Below are 22,212 nucleotides of genomic sequence, written 5' to 3'. Positions count from 1 at the left end.
TCAACAGTTGATTATAGTAGTTAAGTTTTGGGGGAATCAGAAGTTATAGGCAGATTTTCCATCATGTGAGGCTTTGGTGCCACTAACCCCAGCATTATTTAAGAGTCAACTGTAATTTTCTTTAATTCTAAATCTTTATCTGGTTTTGGTGTTAGGGCAATGCTAGCCTTCTAAAATGACTCTGGAGGCACTTTCTCCTTTTCAATTTTTTGGAAGAGTTTAAGGAGGATTAGCATTTATTATTCTTTAAATGTTTGGTTACCCATGAAGCTATTTTGTCCTCAGCGTTTCTTTGTTGGGAGTTGCTTTATTACTGATTATATCTCCTTGTACCATATTGCTCTGTTTAGGTTATCTATTCATGATTCAGTGATCCATGCTCTACTATTCAGCAGGGCCACAGGAGGCCTCTGTTGCATGGGGAACTAGCTACTTGGCAGCAGTTGGGTACCGCACTATTTTGAAACACAGGTTAACCCTGGCATGCTCTACTGCTTGAGGGCAGGGATCCCTAGGTATTACAATGGGCCTGTTTCAACTTACTTATGGAGGTCATCACTTTGGGGATTAGAATGCCATGATCCCTTCCCCCTCTCAGCAGTGCAGCAGGAGGTATTGACCTGTGGGGGTTTCCATTTTGGTAGTTGGGGGTCACCATGACCCCCAGGCAAGACAGCCAGGCTGTTTTAGACCTGTGCAGGTCACTATTTTGGTAGGTGGAGACAGGACATCAAGGGGTATGATCGTTTTGTCTAGACTACCACCATTAGGTAAGGCCTCTGCTGGAGTTTTGCTACTGGTCCAAACTCTGCTGTTGGATAGTACCTCTGCCTGTACTCATCTGTTTGCCAGAGTTGCAGGCTGCTTTCAGAGGTTGAGTTTCCTGTACAGGTGGGGACAGACTGCTGGCTGGATTCTGATCAGGCAAGTTTGCTAGCAGGGACCCCGTATTACCGCCAAGATCCAAGCACAGGTGGCTGTAAGTTTCATCACCCTCCTTCTTTCTTCCTAGTTGACTCCAAATGGTCTAGCCTTCCTGATTCCTCCAGTAGGCAAGACAGAAATGGGCCTCCACAGGAATACTCTGGAATACTGGGGGAAACTGGTTATCTGCCTTAGGCTCTCCTTTTCCCACTAGAAAAACCCCAGACCCAGAGGAATCCTCTAGGTGCTACATTGGCCTGGCCTGGGGGAGTGAAATAGGTGGCGAAGTGAAGCCATTTCTCTTACCTTTCTAATGTGGCTTGTCTTGGATTTTGTGCTCCAAGAGGATGCTTCAGTTTTACTCCCCTGGTTCTCAGACTTTAACAAAGGTATTATTGTCTGTAAATAATTACTAATCTATATATTTGTGATAGGATACTGGAGCAGGGATGTCCTATTTCACCATCTTGCTCATCTTAGGCATACTCTTTGCTTCTTTGGAAATGAGATAGGAAGACAGAAATTGAAAGAAAGAAGGTTATAAAAGAAGATTGAAGGAAATATATTCAGTTATTTAAAACTAATGCCTGATTTGATAAGTTTTTTATTTTTTTTATTTTTTTTTTTTATTGGTGTTCAATTTACTAACATACAGAATAACACCCAGTGCCCGTCACCCATTCACTCCCACCCCCCGCCCTCCTCCCCTTCCACCACCCCTAGTTCGTTTCCCAGAGTTAGCAGTCTTTACGTTCTGTCTCCCTTTCTGACACTTCCCACACATTTCTTCTCCCTTCCCTTATTTTGATAAGTTTTTTAAAAGTCCACTTGCTTTGTCTTTTAGATCTACAAATATAACTAATTTATGAATAATATTTTTTTTAAATTTATTTATTTATGATAGTAACAGAGGGAGAGAGAGAGGCAGAGACACAGGCAGAGAGAAGCAGGCCCCATGCACCGAGAGCCCGACGTGGGATTCGATCCCGGGTCTCCAGGATCGCGCCCTGGGCCAAAGGCAGGCGCCAAACCGCTGCGCCACCCAGGGATCCCAATTTATGAATAATATTTATTATACATTTTATATATTAAATATTCCACATGATCAGATACAGGATTAATAGGAGTTTAGAGATATGAGACTAAGATGTGGAAGAGGAAAAATTGTCCTAGTTAATCAAAGTCCAACTTTCATTAAAAATAAATCTTCAGTGCATTTTCTTTGGAGAGAGAGAGGCTGAAGGGAAGAATAGGGGGAGAAAGGAGTGGAAATGCAAGCAGACAAGAGAGGGGGATGGGGAGAAGGAAAGAGCAGATGAGTACAGGGAACAAAGGCAGAAATAAAAGCATTGAAAAAGAAAAGAGAAACTCCAAAGTTAAAATGAAGAACACATTTTATAATTTTGTATGAGAGTTCTTTGCTAAATTAAAAATAAGCCAATTTTTATTTTCCATATTCACATAAACAAGTTGGAAGCTGAATACACACACAATATAGATTGTATATCAGGGCTCCTGAGTGGCTCAGCTGGTTAAGCATCCAACTTTTTTTTTAGATTTTATTTATTTATTCATGAGACACACACACACACACACAGAGAGAGAGAGAGAGAGGCAGAGACACAGGCAGAGGGAGAAGCAGGCTCCATGCAGGGAGCCCAATGCGGGACTCGATCCCGGGACTCCAGGATCATGCCCTGATCATGCCCAAAGGCAGGCGCCAAGCTGCTGAGCCACCCAGGGATCCCAGCATCCAACTCTTGATCTCAGTTTAGATCTTGATCTCAGAGCCATGAGTTCAAGCCCAGCACTGGGTTCCACTCTTGGCATGGAGCCTACGTAAAAGGAAAAAAAAAAAAAAGGATTGTATCTTAAGCTTTGGATGACCAGAGCTGCTTCCTATGCTTAGGTATGAGGAAGTGGGTGGGGTAACAAAGTGGGAAATTGCCTATGGGAGACCTGCCAAAACCAAATGTGGGTAGAGGGAGAGAGATGAAAAATAATAAGCTCTAATAAGTAAAATAGTAGAGCAATCAGATTGCATGGGCCTTTGGGGACTATTTTGGGGAATTTGGCTTTTTTTTTTTAACTCTGAAAGATGGGAAGCCACTGGAGTCTTAAGCAATAGAGAGACCAGATCTGACTTATGTTTTAATATGATCGTTTTTGACTACTATACTAAGAATGCTTTGAAGGGGGTGAGACGAATTAGAATTAGAAAGCTATTACAGGATCTAGGGAAGAGATGAGTGGTAGTAGTGGAGGTAATGAGAAGTAGTCAAAGTATGAATTTTTTTTAAGAAGGAACTGTCAGGGTTTGTTGATTGATTGGATACCTCTGTGTGTGCACATAGATGCACGCATGAAAGAAGGAGGGAGAAAGAGAAGTCAATGATGGTTGCCAGCAATTTGTGGCATTCCCTGGCTAATGGATGCATCTCTCCAATCTTTGCCTCTATCATCACATGCCATCATATATCTCCCTGTGTGTGTCTATCTTCTTTTTATACAAACATCTGTCATAGTGGTTTAGGGACCATCCTACTCCAGTATGATCTCATCCCAACTAATTATACCTGCAACAACCTTTTTAATTTTTTTCTAAAGAAGGTTACATCCTGAAGTCCTCAGGGTTAGGACTTCACCATATCTTTCTAGGAGACACAATGCAACCCATAACAAGTAGGAAGCCTAGGTGGAAGATTTTTTTTTTACTTTTTTAAAATGTATTTGAGAGAGAGGGCAGAGGCAAAACACTCAAAGTTGTTTGTCACATAGTAAGTAAGTGTTCACTATTCTTTTGGAATGGGGTGATATATGCCAACCCACATTCTGCTATATGAACTTTTGGTTCTAACTCTGTAAGTCCATTCAAACAGCAGAGTGTAGTGGTTTAAAAAGTATAACCTGTGGAACTCATATGGCCTTCAATTCAGGCTCCACTGCTTAGTAGCTGGATAACCTTGTATAAGTTGTTCAATGTCTCTTTGCCTCAGTTTATTGGACTATAAAATAAGGATAGCAATAGTATCTACCTTATAATATTTTTATAAACGTTAAGTATTTTAAGATATTAAATGTTAAAGTGCTAGAAGAGTGCCAATCACATAGCAAATGCTGTAGAAGAGACTGGTTTTTTATTATTATTTAAGACACTGATTTATTTGGATGAATCTGTATCAAAATTGCTCTGAACAAGCTGTGTTGGTACAGTGTTAGCATACATTTTTGCACAAAAAATTGTACTACTTCATGATTATTAAAGAGATCTGGATATGTGAACTTGGGAGGTGCTGGAATGTATTGGAGCCCACCTTGGTTTAACAATGTTTATGCAGCTATGTATTGCCTAATTTTACTCTCTCTCCAGGAGAATATGTCGTCATGACAACCCACTTTCATCTCAAACGAAAAATTGGCTACTTTGTGATCCAGACTTACTTGCCATGTATCATGACTGTCATTCTGTCACAAGTGTCTTTCTGGCTCAACAGAGAATCTGTCCCTGCCCGCACGGTCTTTGGTGAGTGTTGTTTTATGGATAATGAGCAGGTGGGGGCATTGGCAAAGTCATACAATGGACTGTCAGAGTAAGGATAAGGAAAGTGGATGGGAGCAATGCCTCAGCCCAATGTTAGTAATTGAGACATCAGATCCTGGTGTTTCAAGCAACTGAATTCTTAACAAAAAAGTGGAAATAAGAAGAGTGTTGGAGTAGTAAGATTACTAAAATGCCTCCTGTCTCAGTCACGTTTGCTTCAAGAACTGGGGAGGGACTGAGCCTTCAGTGAAAAAGAGGAAATTAGTGAGCAGAGCTAGAGATGGTGACAAGTGGGAAACTAAGTTGACAGCAGAGAATTGGATTGAGTACTTTTTTATGATCATTTTTTTTATAATCATCTGACATTGCTGTTTCTCCTCTAGCTTTTTTGAAAGTACAAATTATCAGTAAATGCTACACGAAGTTTGAAGGGTTTTTCAATAGTACCCACAATCAGGGAAATTTACTTCAATAGAAAGTTACTGATGTCTTAAAAGAGATTTATACATCATTAGCATTTTCTCCTGGGAGACTTAAAACATATAGAACATTTTCTGCTTGTTTTCCCTTCATGGCAGTGGTGTCTGTGAGGCATACACATGGATATACTGAGTACCCACACAGAAGGCCAATATTTCCTACCAATATCCTGAAGCTATACTGTGTAGTTAAATAGTAAATAATGTCTTAGAAAGAAGCAGTATTTAGGTCAGGTAGAAGAGACAGCAGTAGAGAAAATGAAAGAGTAACCTGTAAAGTAGGGGGAAAAAAACTAGAAGGATGTGATAGCATGGATGTCAAGAGGAGAATGTTTCAAAAAGCAGGAAATAATAATCTGGTGTAAATTCTGTGTTTTTTAGGTAAGAAGCATGTAGAGACTGTTGAGTATGGTGATATGCTTGGTTCTTGAAAAGTTCTAATGAAGTGGAGAGAGCAGAATCTATAAAGGAGTCAACAATTTTTAGAAATATAACAAACTACACACCCTGAAAAGTCTTCTACAAAATCCTAGAAAAGCTAGACAAAATATAAAAAACATTATTTTTAAATATCTTAGCTGATAAGAAATTAAAGGAAATACTCAAGGACCCAAATGGAAGAGGGAACTAAAAATTGGAGTGTTAATCACATGAACTGATACTGTTATAGTTTAGTTGGAAGATGGACTACTAGTCTTAGTAAATAATATTTTGAGTTTTAAGGTTACACAAGAAAGGCTTTGAGCCCGAGTGAAGTTTAGGATTATAACTAGGGCTGTGGTGGACTAAATCATGGCCCCCAAATAGTTCCATGTCCTAATCTCTGGAACCTGTGAATGTTATCCTATGTGGCAAAGGGACAGTGCAAATGTGTAGTAAATTAAGAATCTTGAGATGGAGAGATTACCCTGGGTTATCTGGTTGGGCCCTAAGTATAATCACAAGTGTCCTTATCAGAGGGAGGCAGAAAGATATTTGAATACAGAGCAAAAGGCAGTGTGATGTAGGAAGGTGGAGAGATTTGAAGATACTATATGCTATTGGCTCTGAAAGAGGGGGAAGGGGTCCATAAAACTGCCAGACCTCTGGCCTTCAGTAGTGTAAGAAAAAATATTTGTGTTGTTTTAAGCTACTAAATGTGTGGTAGTTTTTTCACATAAACCATAGGAAATGAATACAAAGATTCATCCCATAAATCCAATACCTTTGAAGGATTATGCCCTAGAAAGAACATTAAGAAAAAATACAGTAATCAGTGCAGGGAGAGGAATGTCTATTTTGACCTGATCTCTGTATAAAATATAGGATTCCTTAAGAATTTATTATTTAATTTAAACGTGGCCCCACATGAGTTTAGAGTTCATATTTACACTAACTGCATTGATGTAAGAACCTCCAACATAAAAGGTTAATTTAAAAAGTGATTACAGGGATGCCTGGTTGGCTTAGTGGTTAAGCATCTGCCTTTGGCTCAGGTGGTGATCCCAGGACCCTGGGATCAAGTCCTGCATCGGGCTTCACGTGGGGAGCCTGCTTCTCCCTCTGCCTATGTCTCTGCCTCTCTCTCTGTGTCTCTCATGAATAAATAAATGATCTTTTAAAAAATAAAAAGTGATTGCAGACTTTTTATGAAAGAAGAGCCAAGAATAGCCAATATCTTCCTGAATAAGGACAAAGTGGGGGCACCTGGGTGGCTCAGTCAGTTAAGCATCTGACTCTTGATTTTAGCTCAGGTCATAATCTCAGGGTTGTGAATGTTGGGCTCCACATTCAGCAGGGAGTCTTCTGGAGATTCTCTTTCCCCCTACTCCCAATTATGTGCTCTCTCTCTCTCTCTCTCTCTCTCTCTCTCTCAAATAAATAAATAAATCTTTTTTTAAAAAAGAACAAAGTGGAGGGATTTGCCCCACTAGATGTCAAAATGATTTAAAAACTATAGCAATTAAGAGTGTGTGTTATAGACATAAGGGAAAAAAACAAATACTATAAAGAGAGTAAAAGTAGGCCCACGTAAATGAAAACTTGATTTATGACAGAAATGGCATTGTAGAGAATTAAAGATTGATCACAGGTTTAAATATAGAAGCTAAAAATGTCATGCTTTTAGAACATGTCTTTGTAGCCTTTGGAAGGCAGAAATTCCTTAATGTACAAAGAATAAGTGAAGAATAAAAGAATAAGTTGTATTTCATTAAAATTAAAATTTTCTACTCATCAAAGAATAACATTAAGAGAATGAGAAAGCAAGCCATAGACTAGAAGAATGTGTGTGTATGTGTGTGTGTGTATGTGTGTGTATGACAAAGTATATATTGGAGATCCTAAATTTCAATGATAAAAATACAAAGAGTCTAATTTTAAAACTTGGCAAATACATGGTTAGACGTTTCATCAAGAATAAATGTAAATTCCCCATAAGAACATGAAAAGATATTTAACATCATTTTATATCAGGAAAATACAGGTTAAAACCACATGGAGACATCACTTTATAAATACCATAGTAGCTAAAATTAAAAAGACTGACAATTCCAAATATTCATGAGGTTGAGGAGCAATTGGAATCCTCATACACCACTGGTGAGGATATAAAAGGGTACAACCACTTAGGAAAGACAGTTTTGCCATTTCTTATAAAGTGAAAAAATACATTTACCCTAAAATCTAGGTACCCAATCTTCATACCCAAGTGAAATGACAATATATATATAAAAGGCTTATACATATATAAAATGCTTATACAAGAATGTTCACAGTAGCTTTATTTGTAAAATCTTAAATTTGAAAATATCCAGATATACATCAACAAGTGAATGGGTGTTTATTTTTAAAGATTCTATTTATTTATTCATGAGAGAGAGAGAGAGTCAGAGACACAGGCAGAGGGAGAAGCAGGCTCCATGCAGGGAGCCCGATGTGGGACTCCATCCCAGGACCCCAGGATCACGCCCTGGGCTGAAGGTGGCGCTAAACTGCTGAGCAACCCGGGCTGCCCTGAATGGGTGTTTATATTGTGGCATATTCATACGGCGTATTGACAACTATTGATTCACAAAACAGTATAAGTTAATATCAGAAATTATGTCAAACTAAGAAGCCAGACACAAAATAGCATATATGATTTCATTTATAGAAAATTCCAAGACAGGCGAAACTAAGCTACAATGTTAAAAACCAAAGCAGTGCTTTCCTCTGGAGTGGTAGATTGACTGAAAATGGGTATAAGGGAACTTATTGGTTTGGTAGAATATTCTATATCTTCATTGGGGTAGTAATTATACAACTGTGTACATTTGCCCAATTTGAAATGCACAACCACACTATTTTTACTTTGTTACATATAATTTATAGCCCAATTAAAAATACTAACCTACTATAACTCCAGATATTTGAGTTATCAAACTTTCAAATAGCTGTGATGAACATGTTTAAGTAGGTGGAACTAACATGATAATTCTATCATGTAGACAGTGTGTTGTGTAGAGAAAACACACGAGAGAGTAAGCATACTGGAAATTCTAAAACTTGAAAATATAGATAAAAACTCAGTGGTTACATACAGTTGAAGGGAAAACCCATGAACTGAAAGAAAATAGTTAGAATGAGACTCAGAAAGACAAAAATGTATAAAATGCAGAAGAGTGAGAAACAATATATAATTTATTGAAAAGGTATAACACAGAAGTAATTAGAATTCTAGAAGAAAAGTGAGAGAATGGTATAAAAGCAAGTTTTGAAGAAATAATGGCTGAATCCTATCTAAGCCTGATAAAGGACATAAAAGGAACAAGTACAAAAAGGCTTTATGAATCCAAGTAGGATAAATTAAAAGACAAGAGACATATTATGGTGAAACTTTTGGAAACAAAGAAACAAAGAGAAAAATCTTTAAAGTAGCCTAGGAAAAAGTGCATTGCCTTTAAAGTAATAATAAATAGACTATCCTGACTTCAACAAAATAATAACCCTTTCAAACAAAAAAATAAAACTAAAAATTTATTATCATCAAACCATCATTAAAGGGAGTTCTTCAAGCAAAAGGAAAATTATCCCAGAAGGAAGGTTTAACATGCATTTAAAAAGTAAAATTAACAAATATATGGGGAATGCTAAATGACTATTGAATGTATAAAATAATAAGTGGGCATACAATATATTTTGAATAAAAGACTAGACCATAATGTAGCATATTTAAGTTGAGATAGAGATAAAATGCTCTAAGGACTTTCATTGTCAGGGTTTATGTATATAAAGGTACCAATTAATATTTAATTTGCATAAGTCAAAAGTCTATGCTGACTGAAACTCATACATCCAATGGAAATGTTAAATGGTACGAGCACTTTAGAAAACTGTTTGGCAATCTCCTATAGTTACACATATACTTACAATATAATCATGTAGTCCCATCCCTAAGTGTTTACTAAGAAAAATGAAAACATGCTCACACAAAGACTTATATGTAAATCTTCCCAGCAGCTTTATTCATAATAGTTGAATATTGGAAACAGTCCAAATGTCTATTAATAGCTGAATGGGTAAACAAATTATATCAATGCAGTGGAATGGCACTCTGAAATTAATAGGAATGAACTACAGATAGATGCAACAACATGATGAACCTAAAGAATACTATGCTGAGTGAGGAAAGCCATACACAAATGAGTACATACTGTATGATATGTATGAAACTCTAGGGGGAAGAAATCTAACCATACTGGAAAAAAAGCAGAGAAGTGGTTACCTGGGGCCAAGGAGGGGATGGAATGGTCACAAAGTAGCCTTTAGGTTGATGAAAGTATTCTATAGACAATATCTATGAGAAAGGATGAAGAGGGGGTAATGGTAGAAATGGTTATGGTAGAAATAGAAATCTCACAGCACAGATTACCATAGACTATGATAGTGTAATGGCCTAAGCAATACTAGAGATCAAGGAAAATACATACCTCTATATCTTGAGTTCTTGATTCTGAAGGATCAACCATGTTTTGAGAACTGAAACTAGTACATTCAATATGAGGGTCAAGTTTTAGTTAAGATCAAAAGAGGTTGTGCTTTTGAAGAAGTTGGGAATATAAGTGAATCTGCTGGTCATAGAATAGCAGAGTTGGAGAATTAGAAGAGTTTGGGAGAAAGGGGTTGTAAAGAAGAAATGAGTGACTGGGTCATACTCAGTAATGTACTTTCTGGATCAGGATTAAGCCTGAGTGACAGTGAATTAACAAAAAGCTTTGCCCCCCCCCCCCAAAAAAAAGCTTTGCCTTTGTGGTGGTGTCTGAGTTCAACAGGTACATGATGTATGATTAACTCTAATTGTCTCCTGGTGAAAGTAAGCACTCATTTTGAATGTTGTGGTCTGAAATGTTTTGGTTTTTGTGTCCCTAGGACCTAACTCTGTATGGCACAGAATAGACAACTTGTTAATGTTGGGAGAAAAGAAGAGAATAAGAACTAATATAATAATAACAATATAGTTACTCTAAGAAAAGTAGTACATTATTCACTCTGATGGGAACACATGTATTGCAGTGCCACACGGGTTGCAGGCTGGGTGGAGCAATTTCAGTCATCACATCACACATGTACTATGCACTTACTCTGTGCCAGGTATTCTATTCAGGGTTGAGGGGATAGAGATAGATTACTCATGATCCCTATTCTTAAGCAACTCCTGCTTTAGTAGTATAGACAGACATGTGTTATCAAAGAAGTGTCCTAGCTTTTAGAAGTTCTCAAAATAAATGCAGTTGGAGCAGTCATAAAATTCTAGAAGAGTCTTGAAAAAGAAGCACTGGGTGGTAGGACTGGATCTCTTACAATGCCAAACCTCATTTCCATCTGTAAAGTGTAAATGCTTGATTGAGGGTCCTACCAGCTGACTAGCTAAGAGCTTAGAGCTCTTCACAAGATAATTATTCTAATTAAGCTCTAGAGGCTAGAATTCTAAAAACTTCTACTGAGATATGGTATAGAAACATTTATATTGCAGTATAGTTCTCCCCATTTATCCAGTGACACACTGCTATTACTGTGCCAAGGTAGACAATTCCATTTGTTAATAACCATAAATGAGGTAGCTTGTTTCTCCCATGAATCACTCCTTGCCCAGTGTGGTCAGAGGATTACTGAGCCTTGGGATCCATTCCGGAACTTACCAGGCTACAAATTCAGATAGTTTGTTAATAAGTCCTAGTTATGTGGCTAATTCCTGACAGGGCTTAAAATTTGATTTGCTAATCAGCCTTGATAACTACTTTGTTTGTACAAAGGCAATAATTTGGAGTCCTCTGTTGAAATCATACTATCATTTCCAGTATGAATTGTCATTTACATAATAAATGAGTAAGTAAGGTACTGGAGGTAACAAGATATGAAAGAAAACCAAGAGGCTATAGCACACACAGCTGACTCTCTTGGCAGACTTAATAGGCCTTTTCTCCTTGCTTTTCAATTTTTTCAACTTTTTACTTAAATTCAATTTAATTAAAATACTGTATTATTAGTTTCAGAGGTAAAATTCAGTGATTCATCAGTTGCATACAACATCCAGTGATCATTACATGAACTCCCCTCCTCAATGCCCATCTTCCCACCCACCTCAGTTTGCTTCCTATAGTTCAGAATCTCTTCTGGTTTGCCTCCCTCTCTGTTTTCCTCTTACTTTATTTTCCCTTCCTTTCCCCTATGTTCATCTGTTTTGTTTCTTAAATTTCACATATGAGGGAAATCATATGGTATTTGTCTTTCTCAGATTTACTTATCTCGCTTAGCATTATACCCCCTAGTTCCCTCCACGTCATTACAAATATCAAGATTTTGTTATTTTTGGTGGCTGAGTAATATTCCATTGAACAAACATACCACTCCTTCTTTATCCATTCATCTGTCTACAGATATCTGGGCTCTTTCCATAGTTTGGCTATTGTGGACATGGCTGCTATAAACATTAGGGTGCATGTGCCCCTTCAAATCACTACATTTGTATCCTTTGGATAAATACCTAGTAGTGAAATTGCTGGGTCATAGGGTAGTTCTATTTTTTTACTTTTTGAGGAACCTCCATACTGCTTTCCAGAGTGGCTGCACCAATTTGCATTCCCACCAACAGTGGAAGAGGGTTCCCTTTCTCTGCATCCTCACCAACATCTGTTGTTTCTTGAGTTGTTAACTTTAGCCATTTTGACCAGTGTGAGGTGGTATCTTATTGTGGTTTTGATTTGTTTGTTTGTTTTTAATTAATTAATTTATTTTACATTTTTAAAATTTAAATCCAATTTGCCAACATAGAGTATAACACCCAGTGCTCATCCCATCAAGTGCCCTCCTCATTGCCCGTGCCCCAGTTACCCCATTTCCCTACCCACCTCCCCTCCCACAACCTTTGTTTGTTTCCCAGAGTTAGGAGTCTCTCGTGGTTTGTCTCCCTCTCTAATTTTTCCCACTCAGTATGCTGAGTGAAATAAGTCAATTGGAGAAGGATTATAAAGGAGAGGAGGGGAACTGAGTGTGGCTTGATTTGTATTTGCCTGATGCTCAGTGATACTAAGCATTTTTTACATGTCTGTTGGCCATTTGTATGTCTTCTTTGGAAAAATGTCTGTTCATGTCTTCTGCCCATTTCTTGACCAGATTTTGTTTTGTTTTGTTTTTTGAATGCTGAGTTTGATGAGTTCTTTATAGATTTTGGATACTAGCCCTTTAATATGTCATTGCAAATATTTTCTACCATTCTGTAGATTATCTATTAGTTTTGTCGATTGTTTCCTTTGCTGTGCAAAAGCTTTTTATCCTGATGAAGTCCTAATAGTTCATTTTTGCTTCTGTTTCTCTTGCTTTTAGAGATGTGTCTAGCAAGAAGTTGCTGTTTTATTTGGGTCCTTCCTTTTTTCTTTTCAGTAAGTCTGTCTAGGGGTTTATTGATCTTATTAATTCTTTCAAAGAACAAGCTGATCTGTTCTTTTTTTTTTAATTTCTCTATCATTGTTTTCTGCTCTACTCTATTATTTCTCTTCTCCTGCTGGGTTTACATTTTATTAATTGTTCTTTTTCCAGCTCCCGTAGTTGTAAGGTTAGGTTTGTATTTGAGACCTTTCTTGTTTCTTGAGAAGGGCCTTATTGCTATGTACTTGCCTCTTAGAACCATCTTTGTTGTATCCCAAAGGTTCTGAATTCTATGTTTTCATTTTGTTTCACTTCCATGTTTGTTTATTTTTAAAGATTTTATTTATTTATTCATAAGAGACAGAGAGGCAGAGACATAGAGAGGGAAGCAGGCTCCCTATGAGGGCCTGATGTGGGACTCAATCCCAGGACCCTGGGATCATGACCTGAGCCAAAGGTAGACACTCAACCACTGAGCCACCCAGGTGCCCCACTTCCATGTATTTTTTAACTCTTCTTTAATTTCCTGGTTGGCCCATTCATTCTTTTGTAGGATGTTCTTTAATCTCCATGTATTTGTGGTCATTCCAAATTTTTTTTCATGTAGTTGACTTCAAGTTTTAAAGCACTATAGTCTGAAAATATGAATGGAATAATCTCAATCTTTTTTATACTGCTCAAGACCTGATTTGTGACCCAGTATTTGATCTATTCTGGAGAATGTTTTATGTGCACTTGAGAAGAATATGTATTTTGCTGCTTTGGAATGAAATGCTCTGAATATATCTATGAAGTCCATCTGGTCCAGTGTGTTATTCACAGGCCTTCTTTCCTTGTTGGCCTTCTGTTTAGATGATCTGTCTATTGATGTCAGTAGGGTACTAAAGTCCCCTACTATTATTGTATTGTTATCAATGTGTTTCTTTAAATTGTTGTTAATTGGTTTATAGATTTGGCTGCTCCCATGTTAGGGACATAAATACAACTGTTAGATCTTCTTGTTGGATAGACCCTTTTAGTATGTTATAGTGTCCTTCATCTCTTCTTACAATCTTTGATTTAAAATCTAGTTTGTCTGATATAAGGATGGCTACTCCAGCTTTCTTTTGATGTCTATTTGAATGATAAATGGTTCTCCACCCCTCACTTTCAATCTGGAGGTGTCTTTGGGTCTAAAATGAATCTCTTATAAGTAGCATATCAATGGGTCTTCTTTTCTTTATCCATTTTGATACCCTATGTCATTTGAGTGGCACATTTAGTTCACTTAAATTCAAAGTAATTATTGAAAGATATGAATTAGTGCCATTTTATTACCTGTAAAATCGCTGTTCCTGTAGATTGTTCCTTTCTGGTCTTTATTACTTTTGGGCTCTCTCTTCACTGAGAGGATCCCCTTTAATATATCTTGCAGGGCTGGTTTAGTGTCACGAAATCCTTTAGTTTTTGTCCTGGAAACTCTTTATCTCTCCTTTTCTGAATGACAGCCTTGATGGATACACTATTCTTGGCTGCATATTTTTTCCATTTATCATGTTGAACATATCATGTCAGTCCTTTCTGGCCTTCCGGGTCTCTATGGACAAGTCTGCTTGTCAGCCTTATATGTCTATCCTTGTAGGTTAAGGACCTCTTGTCCCAAGCTGCTTTTGCTTTTAGAATTTTCTCTTATTCTTTGAAATGTGCAAGTTTCACTATTATATGGCGAGGTGTTGACCTATTTTTATTGATTTTGAGAGGGGTTCTCTATGCCTCCTGGATTTGAATACCTATTTCTTTCCCCAGATTAGGGAAGTTCTCAGCTATAATTTGTTTAGATAAACCTTCTGCTCCTTTCTCCACTCCTGATCTTCTAGGACTCCTATAATATGGATATTACTTCTCTTTATGGAAGCACTAGGCTCTCTCTGTCTCCCTTCATGATCTAATAGTTTCTTTTCCTCTTCTTTTCAACTTCCTTATTTTCCATCAGTTTGTCTTTTATATGCTGACTCTCTATTCTGTCTCATTTATCCTTGCTGTTAAAGCCTCCATTTGTGACTGCATCTCAGTAATAGCATTTTTAATTTCAATCCGATTATATTTTAGTTCTTTTATTTCTATAGTAAGGGATTCTCTAGTGTCTTCTATGCCTTTTCAAGCCCAGCTAGGATCTTTATAAGCACTGTTTTAAATTCTAGTCCAGACATTTTACTTATATCTAACAATTCAGATAAATCCCTGGCAGTGAGTATTACCTCTTGTTCTTTCTTTTGAAGTGAATTTCTCTGTCTAGTCATTGTGTCCAGAAAAGAAAGGAGGAAAGAAAAAAAAGAAAAGAAACCAGCAAAAAACAGCAATAACAACAACAGCAACAACAAAAACTTCCCAAAGTCTTTCTGGTGTATGCTATGTACGTTCTGCTCTAGTGTTTTGGCTGCTCTTTCCCACTGGCTCTTCCTGCTTCCTTGTAGTTGGGAGTGTTTGGACCTTTAAGTAGGTGTGCTTTGATTTGTTTGTCAAAATAAGCCTTGCATCTGCCAGATTGTCTCCCTCCAACTGTGAAGATTGTTTCCTTAATCCTCAGATCATCTTCCTCATTGTTCAAAATAGTTGATGTTGGTCTAGTTGTATTTGAAGGACAAGGCAAGTTCATGGTCACCCTAATACTCCAACATCTTAACTCTGCCACTCTACTTGCCTTTCTATGTAATATATCTCACCTCATTAGGACTCCTTCCACTCTCTACTTAACCCAGACTCACATTCCCCATCCTCTTGAGCATGCCAACACTCAGAAAGAGGATCTGATTACTCCTCCTTCCTCAATTCTGGATTGCTTTGGGTACAATTGCCTTGTCAATATCCTAAGGTATAGAGACTGTAGGAAATATTGATAGATGAGGAGAATGGAGGCACAGAGAGATCAAGTAAATTGCCCAAGATACAAAGCAAGTAAGTGGCAGAGCTCAAGACTTACAATTTCTAGTGTAGATATTGGAGGCTAGAATACTACTGCTAACAATAATAAAATAATTATTATAATGTTATTATTTATAATGTGTTTATAATATAATTATATAATTATGATATTGTTAACAGTAAAAATAGGAGCAATGTTAATTGTAGAAGCTACTATTTCTTGAGTGTTTACTCTGTGCCATATATTATGCTATGGGCTTCATAAACATCATCTCATTGGATCCCCCAACAAATTTCTGAGTCTGGTATAATCACACATTTTACACATAATAAAACAGGCTTAGTGGGATACATTATCTTGTTCAAGGTAGTAAGTGGAATTACCAGAATTTCAGCCTATTTTCTTTCTTTTTTTTAAAGATAGTTATTTATTTATTCATTCATGAGAGACACACAGAGAGAGGCAGAGACATAGGCAGAGGGAGAGGCAGTGATGTGGGACTTGATCCCACGACCCTGGGATCACGACCTGAGCCAAAGGCAGACGCTCAACCACTGAGCCATCCAGGTGCTTCTCAGCCTATTTTCAATCCGACTGTAAAGCTCATGTTGTTAGCCACAATACTATATAGCTCATATGTAAATTTAAAATATAAACAGATTAGAAAAATAATTTTAGGGGATCCCTGGGTGGCGCAGCGGTTTGGTGCCTGCCTTTGGCCCAGGGCGCGATCCTGGAGACCCGGGATCGAATCCCACGTCAGGCTCCCGGTGCATGGAGCCTGCTTCTCCCTCTGCCTGTGTCTCTGCCTCTCTCTCTCTCTCTCTCTCTCTCTCTCTCTCTCTCTGTGACTATCATAAATAAATAAAAATTAAAAAAAGAAACTGCATTTATAAAAAAAAAAGAAAGAAAAATAATTTTAATAGAATTTGAAAGTAAATAAAGAGAAGTCTTAAATTTAGTTTAATAACACCACCAAGAAGAAGAATCAATAGATCTAAAAGCAAGCTCTGGTTTGACAAAAACTCACAAGAAATAGGTTTTGGAGTAGCTTTGGTTGTCCACAAAGCTCAAAAGGACCTAGACTGCGATGCAGCTAAAGTACCATTTTCTACAATGGTTGTTGCAGTATTAAGAGAATAGTGTTCACAGTAAGGGAAGTGAAAATCCTGAGTCTTGGGCTCATATTCTGTGTAGTTCAGAGGAGAACTACCATTATGAGGAAGGAAGAGAAACAAGAGAAGGAAGTGGCCATGTCCATTATGGAGATTAACAGACTCATGAAGAATCATGACCACCCTCTCCAACTCTCTGAAGGCCTGTCCTGGAAAGGAGGGAGCAGGCTTCTCTTTCCTGTGTTGCCACAGAAAGAACTCTGAAATCAGTTAGTGGGCTAGGAGTTAAAGGAAGGCAGGTTTCAGCTCAGCAGGCAAGGTTTTCTGCTTGAAAAGTGCTCTTACCATGAAACAGATTACTTGTTCTTCACTAGAAGTGTTAAGCAGAGGCTAGAGGACAACTTTTAGAAGTGCTTTACTGGAGATTCCTATTTCTGTGATAACTGGGATGGAGTAATTACTAGGTAGAACCATCCCATGTTAACATTCCCTGTGTTTTACTTTAAAGGGGCCATTTTGAATGGGGTATAGCTCCTCCTTATAAGTAAGAAGTTGGTGATCTCATCATGTATGCTCTAAATGTCTCCCAGTGGCAACTGGTTCTCATCTTTTCTCTCCCCAGGTGTCACCACTGTTCTCACCATGACCACTTTGAGTATCAGTGCCAGAAACTCCTTACCTAAAGTGGCATACGCGACGGCCATGGATTGGTTCATAGCCGTCTGTTATGCCTTTGTATTTTCTGCGCTGATTGAATTTGCCACTGTTAACTACTTCACCAAGCGGAGTTGGGCTTGGGAAGGCAAGAAGGTGCCGGAGGCCCTGGAGATGAAGGTGAGATACAGTGAGGGTGGGGGCTGGGAAGCACTCCCTGAGAGAACTGTATTGGAACCAGGAGTGGGCAGCCTGCAGCCTGTGGGAACTGGCCAAGGCTGTGTGCTATTCACTGGGGTCATCAATCCAATTCTCAACTGGAGTGCTTCTTGGCAATGTGGAGTGTTTTCTGGGGTCAAAGAAAAGAGGGTAGGTATCATAGAAGGTTGATGTCTTGTGATGAGGGACCGACCCTGAGTACGATACTGCTAGAATCAAGGGGAACACATTGTGTACTTTTCTGAGTGGCTCTATAAATACAATCTCTAGGGCTAACTCTGCCCTTCACTTTTCAGTGTATTCCCACTACAATCAAACTAAAGTGACCATTATTCCTTCTGGGTCTATGCTTATTTATTTATGCTGTACCCAGAATATTCTTTTATTTTTTCCTGCCTAGTGAAGATCTACTCCTTTTTTTTCCTACTCATTCTTCAAGACACAGATTAAAAGCTATTTTCTCCATAGAATCTTTCCAAGAATCATCCAAATAGTTTTAGCTTTTCTTTCAGTAGGGAGAGGGTGCTCCTACTATTAAAATCCTGTATTTGTATTAGAGTTGTTTATCCACTTACTCATTAGACTGAACATCTTGAGGGCAGGGGCTTGTCTGCATCATCTTTCTAACTAGCCAGTATTCTTGCACAACACCTGATTCATAGTAAAAGCTGAATAAATGTTAGTTGGATTGGTGGAGAAATGGGAAGGAGGGGGATTAAAAACCCAATAAACCAACTAGAGTTGGTAGGAATAAAACAAATACTGTGAAATCAAGATTATTGTCCTTGGCTGCTTTAAAAGAGTTCAGATCTCTAGATCTAGATGAAGACTATCCAAAGAGGCTAAAAAGAACTGGCAGATGTGGTCCCAGAACCATTCCAGTACTATGAAGAATCATGGAGAAGAGAAAAGATAATGAAGATTTTTCAAACTGGAGGAAAAGATATATTTCATAGAATACAGACTGGTGAGTTGGCAAAATTTTAGAATAGATTTTCACTATATAGATAGAATTTATTAAGTCCTTGCTATAAATTATGAAGAAATAAGCTTATTTCTACTAACTATATCTACTCTATCATAGGAAATTTTGGTTGGTTTTATTATTATACTTAGTGTAGTTGTTTCCTTTGTATCCTTAAAATATTTTGATCCATCTAATACTTGATTTGTCATCTATGAACAACGTCTATTGACCCCTCACACACTACAAGACAAGGAAAATAGTATACTTATCTCTCACCTTCTCTGTTCTTGTCATTTCCTAATTTTTGTTTGTTATAATGCTGTCAATGCATTGTCAAACTATTTCTGCATTGTTGAGGCTTATAACATTTACATGCTTTTGTGCATCCATAATTCCTATAGTTGTTTAGTCATAGTTCTACATTTAAATGGATAAAAGGACTATTTTAAGAAGATAGCCCATTTTTCCATTCATTGCTTAGTTACCTCAAGGCTATCTTCTAGAATTTTTTTTCCTTTTTAAAGCTCATGGGAACTTTATTTCCTACTATCTTGCATGTGTTAAATTATCTGTCAATTGTGTTTATACTTGAACTGTAGTTGGGCTGTTGTACAATTCATGGGTCCCATTCTCTCTTTGATGTCCATGTAGACACTGATTGCTATGCTCAATTCTATCACTGTTGTTCTGAAGAATTTTTAAAGAAGAGTTTATGTATTTATTTGAGAGAGAGAGAAAGAGCAGGTAGGAGAGGGCAGAAGGTGGAGGGAGAAGCAGGCTCCCCACTGAGCGTGGAGCCCAATGTGGGGATCAATATCAGAACCCTGAGATTATAACCAGAGCCAAAGTTGGATGCCTAACCAACTGAGCCACCGAGGCACCCTTGTTACGAAGAAATTTAAAAGCCAAACTGAAAATCTCTTACAGAATAGAGGATTTGATTTTATGGCCTAGAAGCCCATACATATGTATCTTATTACAAATTCCAGTTACTTTACAAGGATATATTTTGGTCTATCTGTATGAAATTTTTCCTAGGAGAGCATGTGGGTTTTTTTTCAAGTTTTTATTTAAATTCCAATTAGTTAACTACAGTGTTAATATTAGTTTCAGATGTCCAACTTAGTAATTTATCACTTACATACAACACTCAGTGCTCATCAAAACAACTGCCTTCCTTAATCCATTTAATCCACCCCCCTACCCACATCCCCTCCTGTAACCATCAGTTTGCTCTCTGTAGTTAAGAAGTTTTTTTTATAGTTTGCCTCTCTTTCTCACTCTGTGTTCATTTGTTTTGTTTCTTACATTCATCATATGAGTGAAATCATGATATTTGTCTTTCTCAGACCAGTTTATTTCACTTAGCATTATACTCTCCAACTCCATCAATGTCATTGCAAATGTCAAGATTTTGTTCTATTTTATGGCTGAGTAATATTCCATTGTATGTATGTGTGTCTATATGTACAAATACATATATACAACTTTTTAAAAACTCAAATTCAATTAGTTAACATATACTGTATTAGTTTCTAATGCAGAGTTCAGTTATTCATCAGTTGCATATAACAGTGCTCATTAGTCTACGGCCATACCACCCTGAACGCGCCTGATCTCGTCTAACAGTGCTCATTATATCACATGCCCTCCTTAATGCCCATCACCCAGTTATCCTGTCTTCCCACCCTCCTCCCGTCTACAACCCTTAGTTTGATTCCTATAGTTAAGAGTCTCTTATGGTTTGTCTCCCTCTATGATTTCATCTTATTTTATTTTTCCCTCCCTTCCCCTATGATCCTGTTTTATTTCTCAAATTCCACATATGAGAGAAACCATGTTATAATTGTCTTTCTCTGATTGACTTATTTTGTTTAGCATAATACTCTGCAGCTCCATCTACATCATTGCAAATGTCAAGATTTTGTTATTTTTTATCCTCAGTAATATTCCTTTATATATAATGAAAGTTGTGAGGTATATATATCTCACACAACTTCTTAATTCATAAGTTGATGGACATTTGGGCACTTTCCATAATTTGGCTATTGTGGACATTACTGCTACAAACATTGGGGTGCATGTTTCCCTTACAATCAATATTTTTTGATCCTTTGCATTGATACCTAGTAGTACAATTGGTAGATCATGGGGTAGTTTTATTTTTAACTTTTTGAGGCAACTCCATACTGTTTTCCAGAGTGGCTGCATCATTTTGCATTCCCACCAACAGTGCAAGAGGGTTCCCCTCTCTCTGCATCCCCACCAACATCTGTTGTTTCCTGAGTTGTTAATTTTAGCCAATCTGACTGGTGTGAGGTGCTATCTCATTGTGGTTTTGGTTTGTATTTCCTTGATGGTGAGCGATGTTGAGCATCTTTTCATGTCTGTTGGCCATCTGAGGTCTTTGGGAAAATGTCTTTTCATGTCGTCTGCCCATTTTTTAACTGGATTATTTGGTTTTGGGATGTTGAGTTTTATAAGTTCTTCATACATTTTAGATACTAACCCTTTATCAGATATGTCATTTACATATATATTTTCCAATTCTATAGGCTGCCGTTTAGTTGTGTTGTTTCCTTTGCTTTGCAGAAGCTATTTTGATGAAGTCCCAATAATTCATTTTTGCTTTTGTTTCCTGGCTTTGGGAGACATACTTTAGTAAGAAGTTGCTCTGGCTACATCAAAGAGGTTGCTACCAAAAAAAAAAAAAAAAGAGAGGTTGCTACCTGTGTTCTCCTCTAGGAATTTGATGATTTTCTGTCTCACATTTAGGTCTTTGATCCATTTTGAATTTATTTTTGTGTATGGTTTAAGAAAGTGGTCCAGTTTCATTACTTTGCATGTTGTCCAATTTTCTCAACACCATTTGTTGAAGAGATTATCTTTTTTAAACTGAATATTCTTTCCTAGTTTGCCAAAGATTAGCTGACCATATAGTTGTGGGCTCATTTCTGGGTTTTCTATTCTTTTCCACTGATCTATGTGTCTGTGTTTGTGCCAGGAGCATACTGTCTTGATTACTACAGCTTTGTAATATAACTTGAAATTCAGAATTGTGATGCCTCTAGATTTGCTTTTCTTCTTCAAGATTGCTTTGACTATTCAAGGTTTTTCGTGGTTCTATACAAATTTTACTATGGTTTGTTCTAACGCTGTGAAAAATACTGTTGGTATTTTGATAGGGACGGCATGAAATGTGTAGATTGCTTTGGGTGGTATAGACCTTTTAGCACTGTTTATTCTTCCAATCCATGAGCATATAATGTTTTTCCATTTCTTTGTGTCATCTTCAATTTTTTTCATCAGTGTTTTATAGTTCTTAAAATACAGATCTTTTATCTCTTTGGTTAGGCTTATTCTCAGGTATCTTATGGTTTGGGGTACAATTGTAAATGGGATCAATTCTTAGATTTCCTTCTGCTGCTTCATTGGTGGTATATAGAAATTCAACAGATTTCTATATATTGATTTTGTATCCTACATCTTTACTGAATTTGTAATTCACTTCTAGTGATTTTTTTTTT

General features: G+C 37.4%; 1 protein-coding gene across 2 annotated transcripts in view; it reads left to right on the top strand.

The window, feature by feature from the left end:
- Nucleotides 1-22,212, top strand: part of GABRA3 (gamma-aminobutyric acid type A receptor subunit alpha3) — a 309,468-nt gene that overhangs the window by 269,024 nt on the left and 18,232 nt on the right. For both annotated transcript variants that reach the window (XM_025460685.3, XM_025460684.3), the window contains exons 8-9: nt 4,295-4,447; nt 17,468-17,679. In XM_025460685.3, the coding sequence (XP_025316470.1) occupies nt 4,295-4,447; nt 17,468-17,679 (365 nt within the window). The remainder of the gene's footprint in view (nt 1-4,294; nt 4,448-17,467; nt 17,680-22,212) is intronic.

Source organism: Canis lupus, chromosome X (genome assembly GCF_003254725.2).
Source record: "Canis lupus dingo isolate Sandy chromosome X, ASM325472v2, whole genome shotgun sequence".
Taxonomy (NCBI): Eukaryota; Metazoa; Chordata; class Mammalia; order Carnivora; family Canidae; genus Canis; species Canis lupus.
The sequence above is the reverse complement of the archived record's forward strand: the minus strand, read 5'-3'. Positions and strand labels throughout refer to the sequence as shown.